The sequence below is a fragment of the Sarcophilus harrisii genome, chromosome 6, assembly GCF_902635505.1.
Source record: "Sarcophilus harrisii chromosome 6, mSarHar1.11, whole genome shotgun sequence".
Lineage (NCBI taxonomy): Eukaryota > Metazoa > Chordata > Mammalia > Dasyuromorphia > Dasyuridae > Sarcophilus > Sarcophilus harrisii.
In genome coordinates this window covers 158,652,969-158,672,663 of record NC_045431.1, presented here as the reverse complement: position 1 = coordinate 158,672,663, position 19,695 = coordinate 158,652,969, and the positions used below count along the sequence as shown (strand labels likewise).

The 19,695-nt window shown below is 37.3% G+C and overlaps 1 protein-coding gene across 1 annotated transcript in view; it reads left to right on the top strand.

Annotated features, from left to right (window-relative positions):
* COQ2 (coenzyme Q2, polyprenyltransferase) overlaps positions 1–19,695 on the top strand; it is a 38,871-nt gene that overhangs the window by 512 nt on the left and 18,664 nt on the right. The window contains exons 2-3 of the mRNA XM_003772881.4: positions 14,573–14,739; positions 19,157–19,278. Coding sequence (XP_003772929.2) covers positions 14,573–14,739; positions 19,157–19,278 — 289 coding nt within the window. The remainder of the gene's footprint in view (positions 1–14,572; positions 14,740–19,156; positions 19,279–19,695) is intronic.

Genomic DNA, 19,695 nt, shown 5'->3' with positions numbered 1-19,695 from the left:
TGTCAGTCTGCCGAGGATTTAAAACCGGAAGCAGAAATGTGGCGACTTCCTGGAGTGAAATTTGCCTTCGGGAGAAGGGAGGATATATAAATAAATCTGTAATAATGTGGGGCAAGAATGAGAAAATTGCCGAACAAAAGTTTTGTGCTTGGATGGATCAGGAAAGGTTTATCCTCAGAAGCTGGGTGGGTGGGTGAGGAAAGGTTTATCCTCAGAAGCTGGGTGGGTGGGTGAGGAACGGCCTCGGGGAAGAGATCTTTGCCTGGGGGTCGGGTTGTAAGGGAGGAGAAGGGATTCCGCTGGCTAAGAGAAGCAAGAGCTTTATAGGGTTAGTGAATGCGGAGATCTCTGGCTGAATTGGATCCGTGTGGGAGGGGCTGCCATTCATTCGCTTGAGGTGAATTTCTGTGGTGCCGCAAAAGTGGATTTAACTTAAATTAACTGGGTGGTTCTGAAAAGCGGAGGGAAACGGGATCAGCAACTGGAAGAACAGATGGATAGTTACTGAGCCATCACTTCTTCTGTCTACGTCTTGGGTTCTAGGCCTTAACCAGGATAGACAGCTGGACCTGGAGTCAGGAAGACCTGAGGTGAAACTCAGTTTTTAGGCGTTTACTGGTTTTAGTGACCACACAAATCGTTGTTGTTATTCAGTGATGTCTCACTCCTCAGTGACCTCTTTGGGGGTTTTCTTGGCAAAGATACTGAAGTGATTTGTTATTTCCTTTCATTTTACAGATGAGGAAAGTGAGGCAAACAGGATTGAGTGACTTGTCCAGGGCCACACGGTAAATCAGAATTCAGATTTGGATTTAGCAAGAGAGCCCTCCTAATTCCAAGCCCAGAGTTCTCTCTACTGCACTATCTAGATGCCAATCTGGGCAAGTCACTGCATCTCTGTTTGCCTCACTTTTCTCATCTGTAAAATGGAGATAATAATAGTATCTACTTCCCTGGACAGTGTTGAGGATAAAATGAGATATTTTAAAAGCCATTTGTAAACCTTAAGGCAATATATAAATACAAAGGTTCAACTTTTATTATTATGGAAACCTAGGTTAAATGCATTAAAAGCAATTTTTAGTGAATGCTATAAACGCGTATTGAAAAGGAAATAAATAGCTTTTTAGATCTTACAAATATCCTAATACTCATGCGTTCTATTTTTGTGATTCATCTGGGTATAACCTCATAGGAAGAAAACTGCACCTGTAAATAAATATGCTTGCTAAGTGTTAGTTAGCAAATATGGGTGGCAAACTCTGGTCAAATGGGTGTCTCAAAATAAATCTATCATTTATGGGTGTAGGAATTGTGGACTCTGTGGAATGTATTCCACCAATGGAAAAAGTCTGGAGAAATCTACAAATCTAAAGGGGTTGGTCTTCTGTCCAACTAGGGAGAAATCCATTGGAGCATATAGTAGCCATTCTTAATTGCTGTTAAGAATCTAACTGCAGAATTGTTTAGAGAAAAAGTGAATGTAACCTTGATGTATGGACAGAGAGTCAATTAACTGATGGCATTTTGATGGTCCATTTGAAAGTAGAAGATGATGATGCTCTTCCTGTAGGAGTGCAGAGATGATCCTTCGGTGGAAGCCTCTGCTTTATGGGGGAACTTACCCCATTCACATTTATGGTGAAAACTACTAATTCTGTATTTCTTGCCATCTTATTATCCCCAAATTATGCTTTTCTCTTTCCCTTTCCCCTTACCCCCCTCCCCAGTATTAAACTTATGAGTACCACTTGCCTCACCCTCATGTAGCTCTCCCTCTTTAGAAACCCTCTCTCCCACTTAAAGTCCCTTCCCTTTTCTTAAACCTTTCTCTTACTATTTCTTTATTCCCTTCTATTTAGCCTACCCCTTCCCTTTTCACTTTTCCCCTCCCACTTTTCAATGAGGTGGGAGAAGTTTCTATGTAAACCAAATATGTCTAATATTTTCTCTTTGAGCCAGTAGTAGCACTGCTGGGTCAAAGGGTATGCAGTTTGATAACTTAGTTCCAAATTGCTCTCCAGAATGGCTGGATGTGTTCACAATTCCACCAACAATATATTAGTGTCCCTATTTTCCCACATTGTTTCCCTTCTAATCTTGTCTGCATTGGTTTTGTTTGTACAAAAACTTTTCAATTTGATATAATCAAAATTTTCTATTTTGTAGTCAATAGTGATCTCTAGTTCTTCTTTGGTCATAAATTTCTTCCTCTTCCACAGTGGACCATAAATTTTAATGAAAGCACATATAATCGTGAGATGTAACAAGGATACGCATTCTAAGGTTAAAAATATTTAGATATCTAAATATTAAAATTATTTAGATAAAATGGCTACTTTCCCTCCCTACCCATTTATCATGTCAACCTACAATGGTAGGTAAGCAAAGTGTTGTCACTGGGCAGTAAGATCTCCAATTCACTTAGATTAAATTTTCATATGCCTCAGGAGACAAGGAAAAGAAACCAGTGATGACCTTGAAAATAGCTTCTCTGCCCCCTACAAGCTAAAGGAATCTAACCTCTAAAAAACAGATACCCTTATACCAGCTTCACTACTTGTTATCTTTGGCTAATTGGATGCCTCCTCCAGACGACGTGGACATTTGAGATGGCCCTGGTACGTGGTTTGTTTAGGTTTTACCCAGTATGAGAGTCAAGTCCCCCATTGCTCCTAGTCCCTGCCCTCCTTTCATTGTGTCTTTGTAAAATGGAGAACTGGGTCATTCTTCTGGTAGGATGAGTTTGAGGCTATGTAGATGGCCTGTGAGACTGTCCTGTTTGGGGAGAGGAAGAAAGTCATCATTTATACAGATTCTTAATCTTTTGTTATAGGCCTTGCTAAGTGGTTGGGATACTAGAAGCTTAATAGGACATTAAGATGATCCTTCTGAGGAAGCACAATCAGTGGTAGGCCTTAGGTTTTATAATCAGACAGGTGGTCACTACACTCTTTAATACCAGCATAATCCTTTAGCCAAATGTTGTATAAAGACTCCTCCCTTCGGGCCCTCCCTTCATTTTCTCTGATCCAGGATTGTGCAGGATTGGGTTAAATTCCATAATACCATATGGTGTTTTTGTTTTGTTTATCATTTTCAAGCAGTAGGCCTCATTTAGCATTGGAGTGGGCTTTTCAAAATCCAGCTTTTGGTGTGTATCCTTCCATTTGTTAAATGGGCTCATTTTCTTCTGGATGAAGCATCTATATGTATTCATCCTTAGCTTAGTGAATGGGGTCATTTTTATAGTTCAGTAACATCAGTTGGGTTGAGGAGACTTTAAAATGAGAGTACATTATTATTCATTCTAACACCAGGATGACATCAAAAAAATTGTTTTGTCTCTAGTCTGGCTCTTTCTGAAGCCAATGAGCCTGATGCTGAAAACACTGGATGCAGATGGTACCTTTTAGCACTCCATCCCCCAGCAAAAATTCAGAAAATTGCCCATCAATCTCAAGTGTGCTTTTCCCTAGGATAGTAAATAGATAAATCATCTGGGTGAATAAATCATCTCCCTGGAAACCAGTTGGAGTTTGGGCAACAGTGACAGGAAAATGGACCTTGATCTTTGAGAATTATAAGTAACTATATAACCTGGGTAAAGTACAAATTAGGTAGAGGAGAGGGAAATGGTTGCCAATTGATCCTTCTTTCTAGCCCATGTTTAAAAATGGAGAGACAGGCAGTAAGATGGCCCTACCCCCAGGGGAACATAAATATCATTTAACTATAGTCCAAGTTGTTTGGTTTCAGTTGCCTAGGAATGGATATCCTTGAGAGAGAGAGTTGGTAGCCAGAGGATTGGGAAATAGGCATTGGATGGCAAATCCAGGGATCTCAGCTGAAAGGAGAAGTTAAATTTCGAGCAGGTACAGCTCTGTGGAAGTTTGGGACTAGAGTTGTCCTAAATTCTTCAGGGTCTGACGCCGAGGTTTCTGTTCCTAGTTGTCCTCTTAGTGATCTTCTCTCAGCCTCTGCCCTTGTCATGAGTCTGGCGTAGGATGGTAGAGGTTCCACAAGGTTCTGGGTGGGCGTGGGTGTGTGCCCTGTGATTGCTGAGAATGCCTTGAAGGTATTCTTTATGGATGTTTTATCTGTTAGTCCACAGAGCTCATTACCTAATTACCTAATTACCATTAGGCATAAACTATGTCTCATTTGTGCTATACCAGGGCTTCCTAAGTGTAACTCTTTCTGGTCAGCCACGCCTTAAGTTTAGGAATCATTTAGTCACAACTCCCAGTCATAGAAACCCAGAACTATGTCAGATTAAATAGAGTATCTGTTTGGGGGTGAATTCTAGATCAACAAGCGTCAAAATGGGAGTGTTTATGGCCTATCTGAGGGACTTTCCATCCCCCTGTGGGCTGTTGTGATTGACCTGGGCTGCAGTGCTGTGGGGGGATCGGGAGAGTGGCACTTTGCAGAAGGTTTGTATTTATGAGTTTTAAGACATCTACTTTCACAGACTCTGTCTTCATCTCTCTCCCATTTGGTTCCATGGCATATTCTCAGTCTGTTCTGGCCATTTCTTTCACTTTACCCTGATGAAGACTTTGGTGACACCGCATTTCTCATGGGAAGGCCGTTGGCAGGCCTCTGCTGGGAACTGGGTCTATTCTTTCAGAGGCTAGGATCTTACCAGTTTCCCATAAAGTTTCTTGGTCCCTTGGCTCATTTCCCACAGTGCTTTTCTCTGACCTTCCAGCATGGATTTAGTTATAGATGAGTGAAATGCCTGGAACATTAGGTGCTCAGTATGCAAAGAACTCTTGTTAAGCATTGGAGATAGATGAATTAGACAGGCCCTGCTCTCAAGGAGCTCTCATTCTAATGGGGGAGACAACCCTTAATAACAATGATGTTCAGTTGTTTGAGACTCTTCATGACCCCATTTGGAGTTTTCTTGTCAGGTACTGGAGTGAATTTCTATTTTCTTCTCCACTTCATTTTACTTTATACTTTATGTCTTGGAATGCCATTGTAATAGCGAGGCGCATAGGGACTGGCAGCCTATAATTTCCAGATTAAATCCTGGCCCTTTCTTTCATCATATTGGATGACTTGCAGGGGTCCTCAAACTTTTTAAATAGGGGGCTAGTTCACTGTCCCTCAGACTGTTGGAGGGCCGGACTATAGTAAAAACAAAAACTTTGTTTTGTGGGCTTCATATCCCTGGGTGAGGGGGATAAACGTCCTCAGCTGTAGTTTGAGGACCCCTGTCTAAGTCTTAGAGACATTTCAAAACTACAGTTCTTTCAGTTTCTGATTTGACCCTCTGCTCAGATTTTTTATTTTTGTTTTATTTATTTATGCTGAGGCAATTGGGGTTAAGTGACTAGCTAGGAAGTATTAAGTGTCTGAGGTCATATTTGAATTCAGGGCCTCCTGACTTCAGGGCTGATGCTCTATCCACTGCACCACCTAGCTGCCCCTTTGTGCCCAGATTTTTTTAAATGGTCTGTGCTTGAATTGATAAGATACAGTCCTTCCCCATGCTCCACTGGTCTGCAAAAACTGAATATGAGGACAAACTAATTAATTGTGAATTCAATCAAGCCATCCATATAGAAAAAAACCTGAGTTTTCAAAGAATGCTTTTTGTCTGGCTTGTGATTTGCAGTTAAGATGGGCAACCTATAGGCTCACCAGTGAGTATACATAACTTGGAAAGGCACTCTCAAATGGTTGGCCCTAGAATTAAATAGAAGAGGAGGAGGAGGAGAGCACACTGGATTGCCTTTGGAAAAATGCGGTGCTCTTTTAACATCTCTGAATCAGTATTCTGCCCGCACTGTTGTATGTCTGGAAGTTATGGAGCACTACATGGAGTCTTTGAAGAATTAAAAATGAATAGTGCCCAGAAGGCACTGGAGAGGCACATAGTAGATGTGATTAGGGCACATTACCTAGAGCAAATTTGAAATTAGGAAACAGAATCATAGTAAAGGATGTCAAAGGCAATGGACCGATCACATTCTGACAGAAAGTTTCATTATTTAAATGTCATTTGTTGCAGCTCATTTCTAGCACCTGTTTTTTCCCCCAGAGAAAATTCTCATAATAGTGCTCTAAAGACTTTGAATTCTCTCTTTTCTAATTGTTAATCTATATTTTGCACCATATTGTTCACTTTCCTACTCCATGCTCACCTTTGCATTAAAAAGTATCAGAGCATATCTGTTAGAATTCCAGCTCCATCCCTCAAGTGAAATTGTTCTCTCCAAAGTTACTGGTGATCTCTCAATTTCCAAATCGGATGGCCTTTTCTCAATATTTATCCCATTTCCCCTTTGAAGGACTGGGCACTGTGAACCACCCTCTTCTCGGGTATAATCTCCTTTCTCAAGGTATTCAGGTTCTCTCCTGGTTCTCCTTTTCATACTGGCCACTCTTTCTCCCGTTCCTTTGCTGGTTCACTATCCTTCCTCCTACCATGTAAAATATTTGCATCCAAATATGTGAATCTACAGGAGAGAGTTCCTTTGGAACACCCTAGTCCAAAATGCAAATGGTAGACTAAGGAGGCAAAGATCAGAATACAATCCATTCCTTAATGAGGCAGGCCAATGATTGCTTAATAGTCAGAGACCCAAGGGAGGGAGATCAGGGTCTTCTATGGTGATTAGCAGGAGGATGGGACAAATCCTCTGGCAATATGGGTAACTTTTTATAGGTCAAAAAGTGGGGGGAGGAGTCACCTCTCTGACATCAGTGTGATATTGGTTTATTTGGGCCACCCCTTCTGAAACTTCCTGTCACAAACAAGACAAGGCAAGACATTCTACATTGATGGACTTTTCATAAGGAGATAGGAAAAGTGTCATCCCAGTTCCTTCCCATTATACCTTGGAACATGGGGGTAGTTCTCAAGTGATAGGATCAGTCTGCAGGCCATGGGATTAGTCTAGACAATTTAGATTGATGCCACTGACCTTTAGGTAACCTTTAGGTTGCTTCATAATGTGGGTGAAGTTACAAAGGTAGATATTCAAGTTTTAATACAATAGTGAAGGTACTAATTATGAGATAAGAATTGAACTGTGACCTGAGTTTACTTGAATCATGAGAATAGCATTGTGATCTAAATGATGAGTTTGCCTGAGCAAAACTTACAGGAGATGAACTAGAAAACTTAGCTTGACTGAGTCTTAATAGAATTAAAAATCAATTTTATTTAATTGTTTTTATTTTAAACTTAAATACAGGATAAGAAAAAAAATTGCCATGTGCATAGCAGAACTTGAGGATTCAAAATATAAAGCAGTAAATTTCCCAGAAAACTTATTTAATTAATACTACACATTGTGTTTAGAACTCTCCATTTTTGTTTCTTTAGTTCTCTGCTATGCATTTTTTTTACTTTTTTTTTCTCCTTCCTCCTCCCTCAAAGTTACAATTAAGCAAGGGGATATATATATATATACACACATGTATAAATATGCACATGTGTAAATATAACCTTGCTCTCTTATTTCTTTCTGAATTTAGAAGACTTTTATACATACACACACATATATATAATATACACATACATGCATGTGTGTTGTTCCCTCTTTAATCTTTCAGAATGAGTTCCTTTTTATCTCCTCCTATATAATATATATGTGTGTGTTTTTTTTAGAATCACCCCATTATATTCAGCTTAGTCCAAGCCTTCCTTTTAAGCACAGATTAAAATTATAATCATAAAGGAACTGATAATATTTTCATATATAAAATGCAAATGATTTGACCTTGAGTCCATTATAATTGGGCCTCAGTGTTTACCTTATATTTTTCCTCGATGTCATATGTTGAATTTTTCCTGTTCTGTTGGAACACAGTATATCTAAAATTCTTTCAGTTCATTAAATATCCTTTTTACTCCCACCCCCCATTCAGTATTAGAGTTAACTAGTGGCTAAATTATCCTTAGTCATAACCCCAGTCCTTTTGCTCAATGATATATGGTATTACATAACCTTAATTTAGTCTTAATAGCTGCTAGGTCTTTTGAAATCCTTATTGTAGTTCCAAGACATTTAAATTATTTTTTTCTTCTTGTTTCCAATATTTTCTCTTTAACCTGTGTACTGTGAAATTTGGCAATAATATTCCTGATGGGGGTGAACTCTGAAACTTTGTCCCCTTTAATCTGTAAAAGAAGGGAGATTCGGGATCTCAGACTCCGAAAAGTCTGGGAAAAAGCATACTTCCCCAGACAAGCCTTTTCCAAGTAAAGCTGTGTCATTCAATTGGAGATCTTGGTCAAATTACCCTTCATTGATCTTTGGGGGTGCTGATCCTTCTCAGGAAATTCCAGGCTCTGGGAAAAAGCCTTCAAAATGATTTTGTTCAGTGGCTTAAAACTCCCAACATAAGTATCTAGGCCTGGGGGCACTGACTCTCTTTTCAACTGGAACCAAGTCTCAGACCTCCAATAAAAGACAATTTTGAACTCCAAATCGCTGCAGAAGTGTAAAGTAGAATTATGCTTTGCCAAGGAACCTCTCTTCTTGGCACAATTGCCTACCAGGACTCTTGCCTACTGTGAAGACATTCTCTTCTCAGTGATAACCTTTGTTATTTCTCTGACAGGACCTTGCCACTGAGGAGTATGTCTTCCTAACAAAGCTGCCTCCTCAGCCCAGCTGCCCCCTGCACTTCTTTTTGTTGATTCTGCAGAAGTGCTTGCATCTCCCTGGGGCTGCACCTCTGGTCCTTTCTGGGGTCTTCTCAGGTTATCTTGGAAGAACAACTCTGTTGACTTTTGTTTATTTCCATCGCTCTACCTTCCCTCTGTGGCAATGGTCTGTCTTTTTCCTGTGGAGGAAATTTGGAGAGCCCAAAGGTTTCTGACCTACTCTGCCTCTCCCAGAATCCTCCCCAGAAATCAGTTTTCAATTCCATACTCCTCATCTAGCGGATCGCTGTAGATCATTTAGAAGCCTTGACTATTCCCATCCAGGAGGAATTCGTTTGGGTCATTGGCTATTGACCTGCCTGTACTTACCTGGCAATATTTGCAAATTGAGTCCATTCTTGGGGCAGGTAGGTGATACAGTGAATAGGCAATTAGGGAGGCTGAGTTAAAAGCCAGCCCCCCTGTTCAACAGTGAGATGACAGGCCAGTTCCAATGATCTTGTGATGAAGAAAGCCATCTACACCCAGAGAGAGGATTGTGGGAACTGAGTGTGGACCACAACAGAGCATTTTCACTTCTGTTGTTGTTTGCTTGCATTTTTGTTTTCTTTCTCAGGTTTTTTTTTTCCTTTTTGATCTGATTTTTCTTGTGTAACAAGATAATTGTATAAATATGTATACATATATTGGCTTTAACATATTTTTTTAAACATGTTTAACATATATTGGATTACTTACCATCTAGGAAAGGAGTTGGGGGAAGGGAGGGGAAAATTTGGAAGGTTTTGCAAGGATCAGTGTTGAAAAATTATCCATGCATATGTTTTGAAAATAAAAACCTGTAATAAAAAAATAAAATAAAATCCAGCCCCAGACACTTAGTAGCTGTGTGAACTTGGGCATGCCACTTAGCCTATATTTACCTTAGTTTCCTCAACTGTAAAAATGGGGATAATAACAGCACCTATCAAATTTGGGACACAAAGTTTTGCAAGGGCGAATATTGAAAATTATCCGTGCATATGTTTTATCTTATAGGATTAGAGATTGTGAAGTTCAAGTGAGATAATATTTATAAAAAGCACTTAGCCTAGTGCCTACATATAATAGGTGATAAAATAAATGTTTATTCACTTCTCTTCCCCATGTACAACCATCACAATCACCAATTAGACATTTCAAATTCATGTTTCCTAGTTATTTTCACCCCACTAAAACAGAACTTATTCCCCACTAATCCATTCTTTTCTGAACTTCCTTATTTTTGTCATAGATACCATTTCATTCTCTCATGTTCACAACCTCATCATTATCCTTGATACCTCGTTGACAAAATCTTGTTATTTTTACTTCTGTAATACATCTTACATCATACCCTATATTTTCCCTATTCACAACACAGCCACCCTAATTCAGGCTTTTCTTATGTCTTTTTTTTTTTCCCCTTCCTCAGCAGAACACAAAAGGAGGATTGTATGTGGAACTGCCTTTCTTTCATCTTGCTTTATTTTTTAAAAGGATATAATAGATTCTGTATTACTTTCTAAACTTTCCTTCTTGTCCATACTTCCTTTTAAACTTTGAAACTCCTCTTTTCAGAGCATCTTAAAAAATGTTTTGATGACCCTTTATCTTGGGAAGCATCATTATTGCTCATTCTTCCCTTCCCCCCATTGTGGGGGAAAAACTTTTGTCACAAACAGGTCTAATGAAGCAAAACAAACCCATACACTGACCATATCCAAAAGTCAATGGCTCTTTCAGCCCCTTGAGGCATCAACATGATGATCCTCCAGTCTTTGGTTATTGAAAGGCCACAAACACAATTTATTGGTTATTGCTAGCCTGACCATTGTATCTCAGTTTAATTTTCAAATGAAACAGCCCTCAATAATATCCTCCCTCTTAACTATCTCCCTTTCAAAAAAAAAAATTCAGCAGTATTTTATTTTTCCAATTACATGTAAAGCGTATTTTCTGCATTCATTTTTGTAACAGTTTAAGCTCCAATTTTTTTTTTCTTCCCTTACTTTCTCCTTATCAAGAAAACAAGCAATCTGATATAGGTTATATATATATATTTACATATTCATCATGTTATGTTTTGAAAGAAAAATCAGAACAAAAGGGAAAATAACACAAGAAAGAAAAAGCAATTTTTAAGAATAAAGGTAAAAATAGTATGCTTCAATCCACATTCAATCACTATAGTTTTCTCTCTGGATGTAGATGGCGTTTTTCATCTATGTCTACTGGAATTGTCTTGGATCATTGTATTGTAAAAGAGTTAAGTCTGTCAAAGGTGATCATCACATAATCTTACTGTTGCTGTGTACAATGTTCTCCTGTTTGCTTCAATTAGCTTCAGTTCATATAAGTCTCTCCAGGCCTCTCTGAAATCATTCTCCTGATCGTTTCTTATAGAACAATAATATTCCATAACATTCATATGCCATAACTTATTCAGCCATTCTCCAACTGACTGGCATCCACAAGGTTTCCAGTTCCTTGCCACTACAAAAATGGCTGCTACATTTTTGTGCATGTGGGGCTTTTCCCTTCTTATGATCTTTTTGGAATACACGCCTAGTAGAGACACTGCTAGATCAAAGGGTATGCAGAGTTTTATAACTCTCTGGGCATAGTTCCAAATTATTTTTCAAGAATGGGTGGATCAGTTCCCACATCCCCTCCAACATTTATCCTTATCTTGTCCTGCCATCTTAGCCAATCTGATAAATGTGAAGTAGTACCTCAAAGTTGTTTTAATTTGCATTTCTCTAATCAAAAGAGATACAGAGTATTTTTTCATATGACTATAAATGGCTTTAATTTCTTTATCTGAAAATTGTTCGTATCCTTAACCATTTATCAATTATGTAATTACTGTTATTCTTATAAATTCAAGTCACTTTTCCATATATTTGAGAAATGATGCCTTTATCAGAAACACTGGTTGTAAGAAATGTTTTCCAGTTTTCTGCTTTATGAATAATAGAATTTTAGCCCAGTTCCTCTCACTTCAGACCAAGCATCCCACAGAATATTGGGGGTTTTTTCCTCTTGTCTGATCAAACCAACTCTACTGTCCCAGGACAACCTGGGAACCATAGTCCCACTGGGTCCAACTTTTAAAAAAATCATTCTATTTAATTTATAAATAAGAATATAATCTTTGATTCTGTTCCTCGAGAGGATGTTCACTTACTGGCCACTGGGTAGGGATTTTATTTTTACAGTACCAAGAGCTAAGTTAATATTTAGAGACAGCCTCCAAACTGCAGTTTAAACCTAGCACTGCCAAAGTCCTCACAGAAAAGAAAAGTAGGAAAAGTTATAGTATATAATATGATCTGCGGGCCAACACAGAAAGTTTAAGGCAACTCCTCAGTTTCTCCATGAACTTTTCAGTTCTCAGGTTTCACTATACTAAGCCTCTTATAGATATTAGTCAACAAGCATTTATTAAATGCCTTCTCTGCCAGGCAGTGTACTAACAAAAGTTTTAAAAAGTAATAAAATAAAAGCAATTAAGATGTTAATTCTCAATCTCAACACGCCCTGCCTCTGCTTGTAGACTTCTGGTGATACAAAATTCAAAGCCTGGCCAGTCAGCAAGCATTTATCAAATGCCTCCTGTGTGCTGGACTCTGTGCTAAATGCTTGGATATAAAAAATAAAATAAAATAAAAAAGGAAAAAGACAGTCCCTGCTTGTTAGAAAGTTGTTTTCCATTCTTGAACTGAAATCCTCCTCCTTGAACTTTCTACCTTCAGTTCTACTTCTGTTCTGTGGAACCCAAGCTCCCTCCTTTTTTTGCAGAATCCCTCAGATGAGAAAGAGGCAGAAAGAGAAAGTCTTAGAAATTGTTATTTGTGGAGAATTAGTGAAGGGGATGAGAAGGTAAGGAGAGGTTGTGATCTGTCTCAGTAAAGGCTACCCTGGGCTGAGCTAAAGATGAACTGCAGCTTAAGCCTGCAGATCCACCAAATTCTGGTAGCTGTGAGGGCCTGGGAACAGATTGTCATTCAGAAAGGCTCACCTCTGTAAGGCTAATCTGCAGAAAATAATTTCTTTTTAAATTGCAGCACCTTATGAAACTTTACCTAAGGCCTAGAGGGCATGTGGGGAACTGCACTTACACTGATTCAATCACAAACAATTTGAATATTTGAATAAGTGAGCATGTTTGACATATGTTGAATTGTTTTCTGTCTCTGGGAGGGGCTGGAGTAGGGGAGGGCGAAAAAAATTGGAATTTGTAGAGGTGACTGTTGAAAACTATGCATATATTTTGAAAATAAAAATAAAAAAGAAAATCTTGAATAAGGATTTGCATATATGTCATCACCTTACTAAATTCTAAGCTCCTCTAGGACACAAATTGGATCCTATTTGTATCCCAGACTTCTAGCACTGAGCCTGACCTATAATCAGTAATTATTTAATTTAATTTAATGATAGGGTTGATTTGAGATTATAAGACTAGAAGTCCTATGCTCTTATCTGTGCATTATACATGTGGTTGGACCTGGGACATTGTTGCTGGCTTCTGATCTGAATGGTTCCTTCTCTTTGTCTCCTATTTATTATCTGTACACACTTCGGTCCAAACTTGGAATCATGGTGTGCTAACCAGATGTCACTTCTGGGCCTCTGTATCTTTGTCTTCTGCTCAGTCCTTATGATCTTTGATTTCCCAGTAATATTTGATATTGCTGAATATTTTTTTCTTAATTTTCTCTACTCCTTTGCCTTCTTTGACACGTCTCCAGGTTCTCTTGCAAAAAGTACCATATATGCCTTTAAAAATCTCTATGGGTGATATGCCAAAAGACCACAAGGTGGAGATAGATTCTATGAAAGAAAACCTTGTAATTTGGACATTGAGATATGGACTTAAATTTTTCCAGAATGTGAAACTAGGACTTTATATGATAAAATATGGAGAAAGAGCATTTCACACATGCATACAATTCTAAAATGTAGGTAGCAATTAAAATTCTTATAAATTATTCATTAAAAAATTAGAGATATATATCTGGTTAAATTCTCTATTTTCAAATTTTTATTTCATTTTAAATTTATGGAATAAAACAAATATTTCCATAATATTTCATAATAAAAAATCATTGCACATAAAACAGCAAATCTATTATGTGAAGCTTATTATTCCTTTTAAATATATAATAAAGTTGTCATAGAAATTTCTTTCTTTCTTATTCCTCTCACCCTCAGAGATGGCTACCATTTGTGTCTACAAATAGGAGTGTGTATGTGTACACACATTTATCAGTTATTTCTTTGGTTGCAGATGCTGTCTTTCTTTGTATATCTTTTGTTGTTAATTTGGGTATTTTTAATAGTCAAAAATGTCTTATTTGCTCAAAGTCATTCTTTTTTTTTTTTTTTCAAAAAATTAATGTTACTGGCATATAGGACATATGTCTATAAAAATAGAAAACTCCATTTACAAAAAAACACCCATTTGTGTCAAAAAGGATTTTATTAACAACAATTAAAATAGACCTTTCCTTATTTTGATAAACAGTATCTGTCTAAAGCCACGAGCTGACATTCTCTTTTTTTTTTTTTTTTTTTTTTGCTGAGGCAATTGGGGTTAAGTGACTTACCCAGGGTCATACAGCTAGAAAATGTTAAGTGTCTGAGGTCAGATTTGAACTCAGGTCCTCCTGACTTTAGGGATGGTGCTCTATCCACTGCACTACCTAGCTACCCTTGCTATTATTTGTAAGTGGAAGAAAGAGTTAAAGCTTTGATGTCAATTGTCACTGGTATTAGTTGATACATTACTAAAAATGCTTTTACTACCGTACTGGAGGAAATTCTCACAATAGTGAAACTATAGTCAATGCAAAATATCAGAATAATGTAATTATTCACTTTAATTACAATTTTTGCCTCTCTAATTTGTTTTAGGAACCTGGTTGTTGTATTTGCCATGTACCTGGAGTATTGGCTTGGCAGCAGAGCCAGGATGTTTTCCAGACTGGTATATGTTGTCCCTTTTTGGCACTGGAGCTATTCTGATGCGGGGAGCCGGCTGTACAATTAATGATATGTGGGATCAGGACTATGATAAAAAGGTAAAGAAAGGCTTCATAAATATTACACTAATAGTAATAGTTTATTTAATTTATAGATCTAGTTATCAAGCAATTTATTTATGTAGAATATTCAGTAATGCTATAATTACAGAATGACTTCAGAACCCCAGCTGTTGCATGAAAAAGGAAACATTTAAAAGAGAAATATTTTAAAACATCTTTTCCTTCTCTGTAATCTGATAAAAAGTCAGCCAAAGTTTGTTTTCTTTTTTCTAAAAATGTGCAAATTCAGAAAAGATCATTGTTTTGATGTGTTTTTTAATGTGAAATTCAACAACTAGTCTTAATGAATTTGTTTTATTACTTTTCCCCAACATGCTTTTATTTTTGACTTGGCAGATCTCTCCAAACCTTCAACCTTTTGTCTCTTAAAAAAAAAAGTGCTGAGCATGGAACAGCTTTATCTGTGAATACCTTTATTTATACCTTTTCTTGTACAAATTTTGACTATTTTAAATTCCTAGTGAAAAGTATGGCTTCTTTTTCTATTTAAAATTATTTCTATTAAATGTCTTGCATTTCCTTCACAAGAGGCATCAAGGTTCATCAAAGCATAGGATCATAAAAATTAGAGCTTGAAGGGACTTTCCTATTTGAGTTGGTTTTGCTTTCAGATTTTAAAGACATTAAAGTGCTTTTAAGTGATCTTGACTAATACAATTGTAAAATCACAAAACCATATTATAATATTTTCTTTGATTTTTGTAAACCTGTAAGTGTTCATGATTAAATTGGGAAGAATTGAATTTTGTGTTCTTATAGAAGAGCAAAACTATTAATTTGTATATTTTTGCCCATAAGACAGACATGTCTATGTACCTTTTTCTCTGCAGGACTTTAATGTCAATTTTTTGTTAATCTTATCTTACAAATATCAACAAGTCTAATCATTTCCATGTACGATGAAAAAAAAAAGATGATTGTATATGAAATCACAAATCTGTTTGTTTCTATACAAAGAATTATTTTGTTAATTTGAGAATTGGAAGGGACCTCAGTGCCCATTTGGGCCAACCCATACACTTTAACATGTCTGAGAAGCGGTCATCCAGTCTCTGCCTGAAGATCCTTAAGGAAGAGGTGCTGCCTCTTGAGACAAGTTACTCAAGCTTTTAAGCAGCTCTGCATAGAGGAGGTGTTTGTAGGCATTGAGCTTCCACCCAATGTTATGCTTCTTCCCTGTAGGACCGAGCTGAGCTAAACTAATCCCTCCTTCCTGGATCAGCTGTCATGTCCACATGACTTGTCTCTTCCCCACACTAAACATTCCTAGCTTCTTAACTGGTCCTTATAAGTCCCTTCACCACCCTGGCTGCCCTTCTCTGGCCACATTCTCTGGCCACATTCTCCAGCTTATCCTTAGCAGTGGGGCTTAAGACTGTGTTCAGACACACTGTTCCTTTGAGTCCATTGTCCAGGCAGAATCCAATGAGATGACCACCTCCCCATTCCAGTGGCCAGACCCTTGCCACTGCAGCCCAAAGTTGTATTCAGTGCTTTGGCTGCCATATCACATTGCTAACTCCTATTGAGTTTGGAGACTGCTAACCCCCCAAACCCCTTTCAAAACAACTGCTTTCTATCTGTGTCTCCCCATCTTATATTTATTGGGGATTTTTTACGTGTGTACTTAGGTGTAAGACTTTATACTGATTTCTATTTAATTTCATCCTAATGGATTCAGCCCAGTGCTGTAACCTTTCAGGATCTTTTTGGGGTCTTGACTCTATTATCCACTGTGTTAACTCTCCCTTACAAGTAAAATGGACATACTATCCATGCCTTTATTTGTTTTGTTGATAGAATGGTAAAACAACACAGAGATCCTCCTGCCACATTCTATAATTCAATCAGTACTGGATTTATCTGACTATATTATATACTAATCCAGAGTTATCAGCAAAACTCCCCCATGCATCCCAAACAAGATGAAAATGTAATTGGGAAATGTTTCACAAAATAAACAAAAACACAGTACAACCTAAGTAATGTTAATTTGTGGTGTTCTAAGTCAGCATGAGAACTGAAGAAATCTCTTTCTATTTGAGTTTAACACCACCAGTGTGATCTCTGCATCTTCCTCAAAAGAATAGTCGAAGAAACTTTACTAAAAGCTTTGCTAAAATCTAAGTAAATTAAATACCTAGCATTTCCCTCATCTTTGAGTTTTGTTATACTGTCAAGAAGGAAATGAGATTAGTTAGCATAACTTGTTCTTGATGAAGCCATATTGGCCCTTTTTAATCACTTTTTAGATATCATCTCTATAATGATTCTTTTTCAAATCTTTCCAGAAATTGAAATCAGGTTTCTTGGCCTCTAGTTTGCAGCTTCTGTTTTCTTCTCTTTTGGGAAATCAGGACATTTACTCTTTCTGCTTTCATGATACCCCTCCCATTTTCCATTTCAAATATCATTAGCAGTGACTTTGCATTCCCATGTCACAGTTCTTTCAAGGCCTGAGACCATAGTTCACCTGAACCAGATGACTTAGCCTCTCCTCCAGTTACCTAACTTATCGTGGGCATCCGGATAAGTTATCCTGTTATCCATTTTTGTTCTGTCATTCCTAGTGTCAAAACCTTTCTCCTTTGCAGAGAAAACAAACAAAACAATAGTCAATCAACTCTGCCTTCTCTTTTGCTAGATATCATCCCATCCACTCCAAGTAATAGTCCAGTTTCTTCTTTAATCCTCCCCTTTTCTCCCAGTATAACTGAAAAAGCCCTTTTTGACATACTGAGCTTTCCTCAGCAACCTCACCACATTTTGACCTTTAGCATTCCCATCATTCTTTTTACAGGACCATGCCATGTTCTCATGTTCCTAGCCTTTTGTCTATCCTCTCTTTTAAAAATCTTAGTTGGGGTCAGCTAGATGGATAGAGCACCATCCCTGAAGTCAGGAGAACTTCATTCCAAATCAGGCCTCAGGAACTTAACACTTACTAGCTGTTGTGACCCTGGGTAAGTCATTTAACTCCAATTGTCTTGCCGCCCTCAAAAAACTAAGTTAATTGGTGCATTCACATGAGTGTCTTCAGACAAATTCTATTTTTCCTCTTCATTAAATCATTTCTCTTTATGTTCATTCTTGAGGATCATTCATCTCTTCTGATATTGTTTTTCCCCCAAACCATTTTATTCCATATACTTCCTTAGAATCCAATAAAATCTACTTTCCCAAAATATAGAGTGAGTGTCAGATTATGCCCAGTTTTTCTCTCCTTTATCATACATCCTTGGATGAGGTGGGTCACTTCCTTCCAAGATTCCCATTATTTCCAACTTAGCAACAAGCTTCTTCCAGTTTGTAGTGAGAATCAGATTCAAAATAGAATAGTCCCTTATTTACTTCTCCACATTAGAAAGCAAAAATTCACATTAGAGTGTATATTTGTTTTACATGGACTTTATCCATATCTACATGACTATTGTATAAATATTAAAACTATAAATGTTGAGATATGTGTGTAAAGTGCAGTTTCTATTTGGTTTTCATTTTCAGATCTATCTTTTTAATGGTATAAAAACCTGAGCAAAATTTTTTTTCTCATTTTACAAAAACATTTCCCTTTTGAACTTAGCTAGAGCTACATGTCACAGAAGTCATACTTAAAGACATGATTATTATTATTATTACTTCCTGTCTCTAAATTAAAGGTTTAACCCAAGGATAAGACAAAGGATCTATTTTTGACATTTGATCCAAGAGGGTCATCATGACTGACCAACTTTAGATAAACTGTTTGCTAACTCAGAAAAGAAAGTGAGCCACTGGTGATATTATCATGGATTCATTCTGTGTCTTTGGTTACATTGGGAAGAATAATTTAAATTTTTTTCATTTTGTAGGAGAAAAACAGGCTAAATTCTTTTTTCCCAACATAACATCTGTGTCTTTTTTTACATTTACAGTCACTTTGCAACTATTTCCTGGGTATAGATTTGGGTCGTTATAGTTAGACTTTGTCAGAGATTATCTCCAGATAGGTTTATAGAAATCCTCCTGTTGCCTATTCACATCACAATATCTTCCTCACTCTCCTTTGTCTTTGTAGGAGTCATTATTATAACGCTAGTTTTGTGCATGCCTGGCTCCAAAATCTAGTGGGTATGATGGCAGTTTATTCTCAAATTCATATATATTCCCAATTCCTATATCCAAATCTCCCCAGTATCCTTAACTCACTTCCTTTCTTTCTCTTGCTTTAGAGTGAGTGTCTAAAGTACAATTTTATCTTTAAAAAGGGAGGAATAGAAGACTGTTTATTTTTTGTTAAGTTTCCTAATTGTGTTTTCTCCAAGCTTATTCAAATCTGAATTACTGGTTCTTGGCCATTTCTCAAGAATTTGCATGAGGCTTTTAGTAAAGAATCTGATTTTTCCTTGTGAAGGTTACAAGAACAGCAAATCGACCAATAGCTGCTGGAGATATTTCAACTTTTCAGTCTCTGGTTTTCCTTGGAGGACAGCTGAGCTTGGCACTGTGTGTACTCCTGTGTCTAAATTATTACAGGTACATTTCATATGCTTTTTCTATTATGAATGAAAAATTCATCATTTTAAATTTGAAAAATAGTGACATAAAACTGGTTTATTTCTGTCCCTAATTGTGCTTATTGGCCACATGGCCAGTGTACAAATATTATTGTTCTCCCTGAAAATGATGTCAGGTAAAGTGAGAGGTAAACTCATGATATTTCATAGTCTTTGTGGTTATTTAATATAGTTAGAAATGCTTGCTATAGCAATTAGATAAAAAAAAGTTAGGGAGAGAGAGAGGGAAAAAGGAGAAAGGAAGAAAAGAAGGAAGAAAGGAAGGAGGGAAAGAGAAAGATAAAGACAGAGAGAGATAGAGAGAGACAGAGAGAGAGAGAGAAATATTAATTAATTATAAACTATAGGATACATAAAGTACCCAGAAGTTAACCTA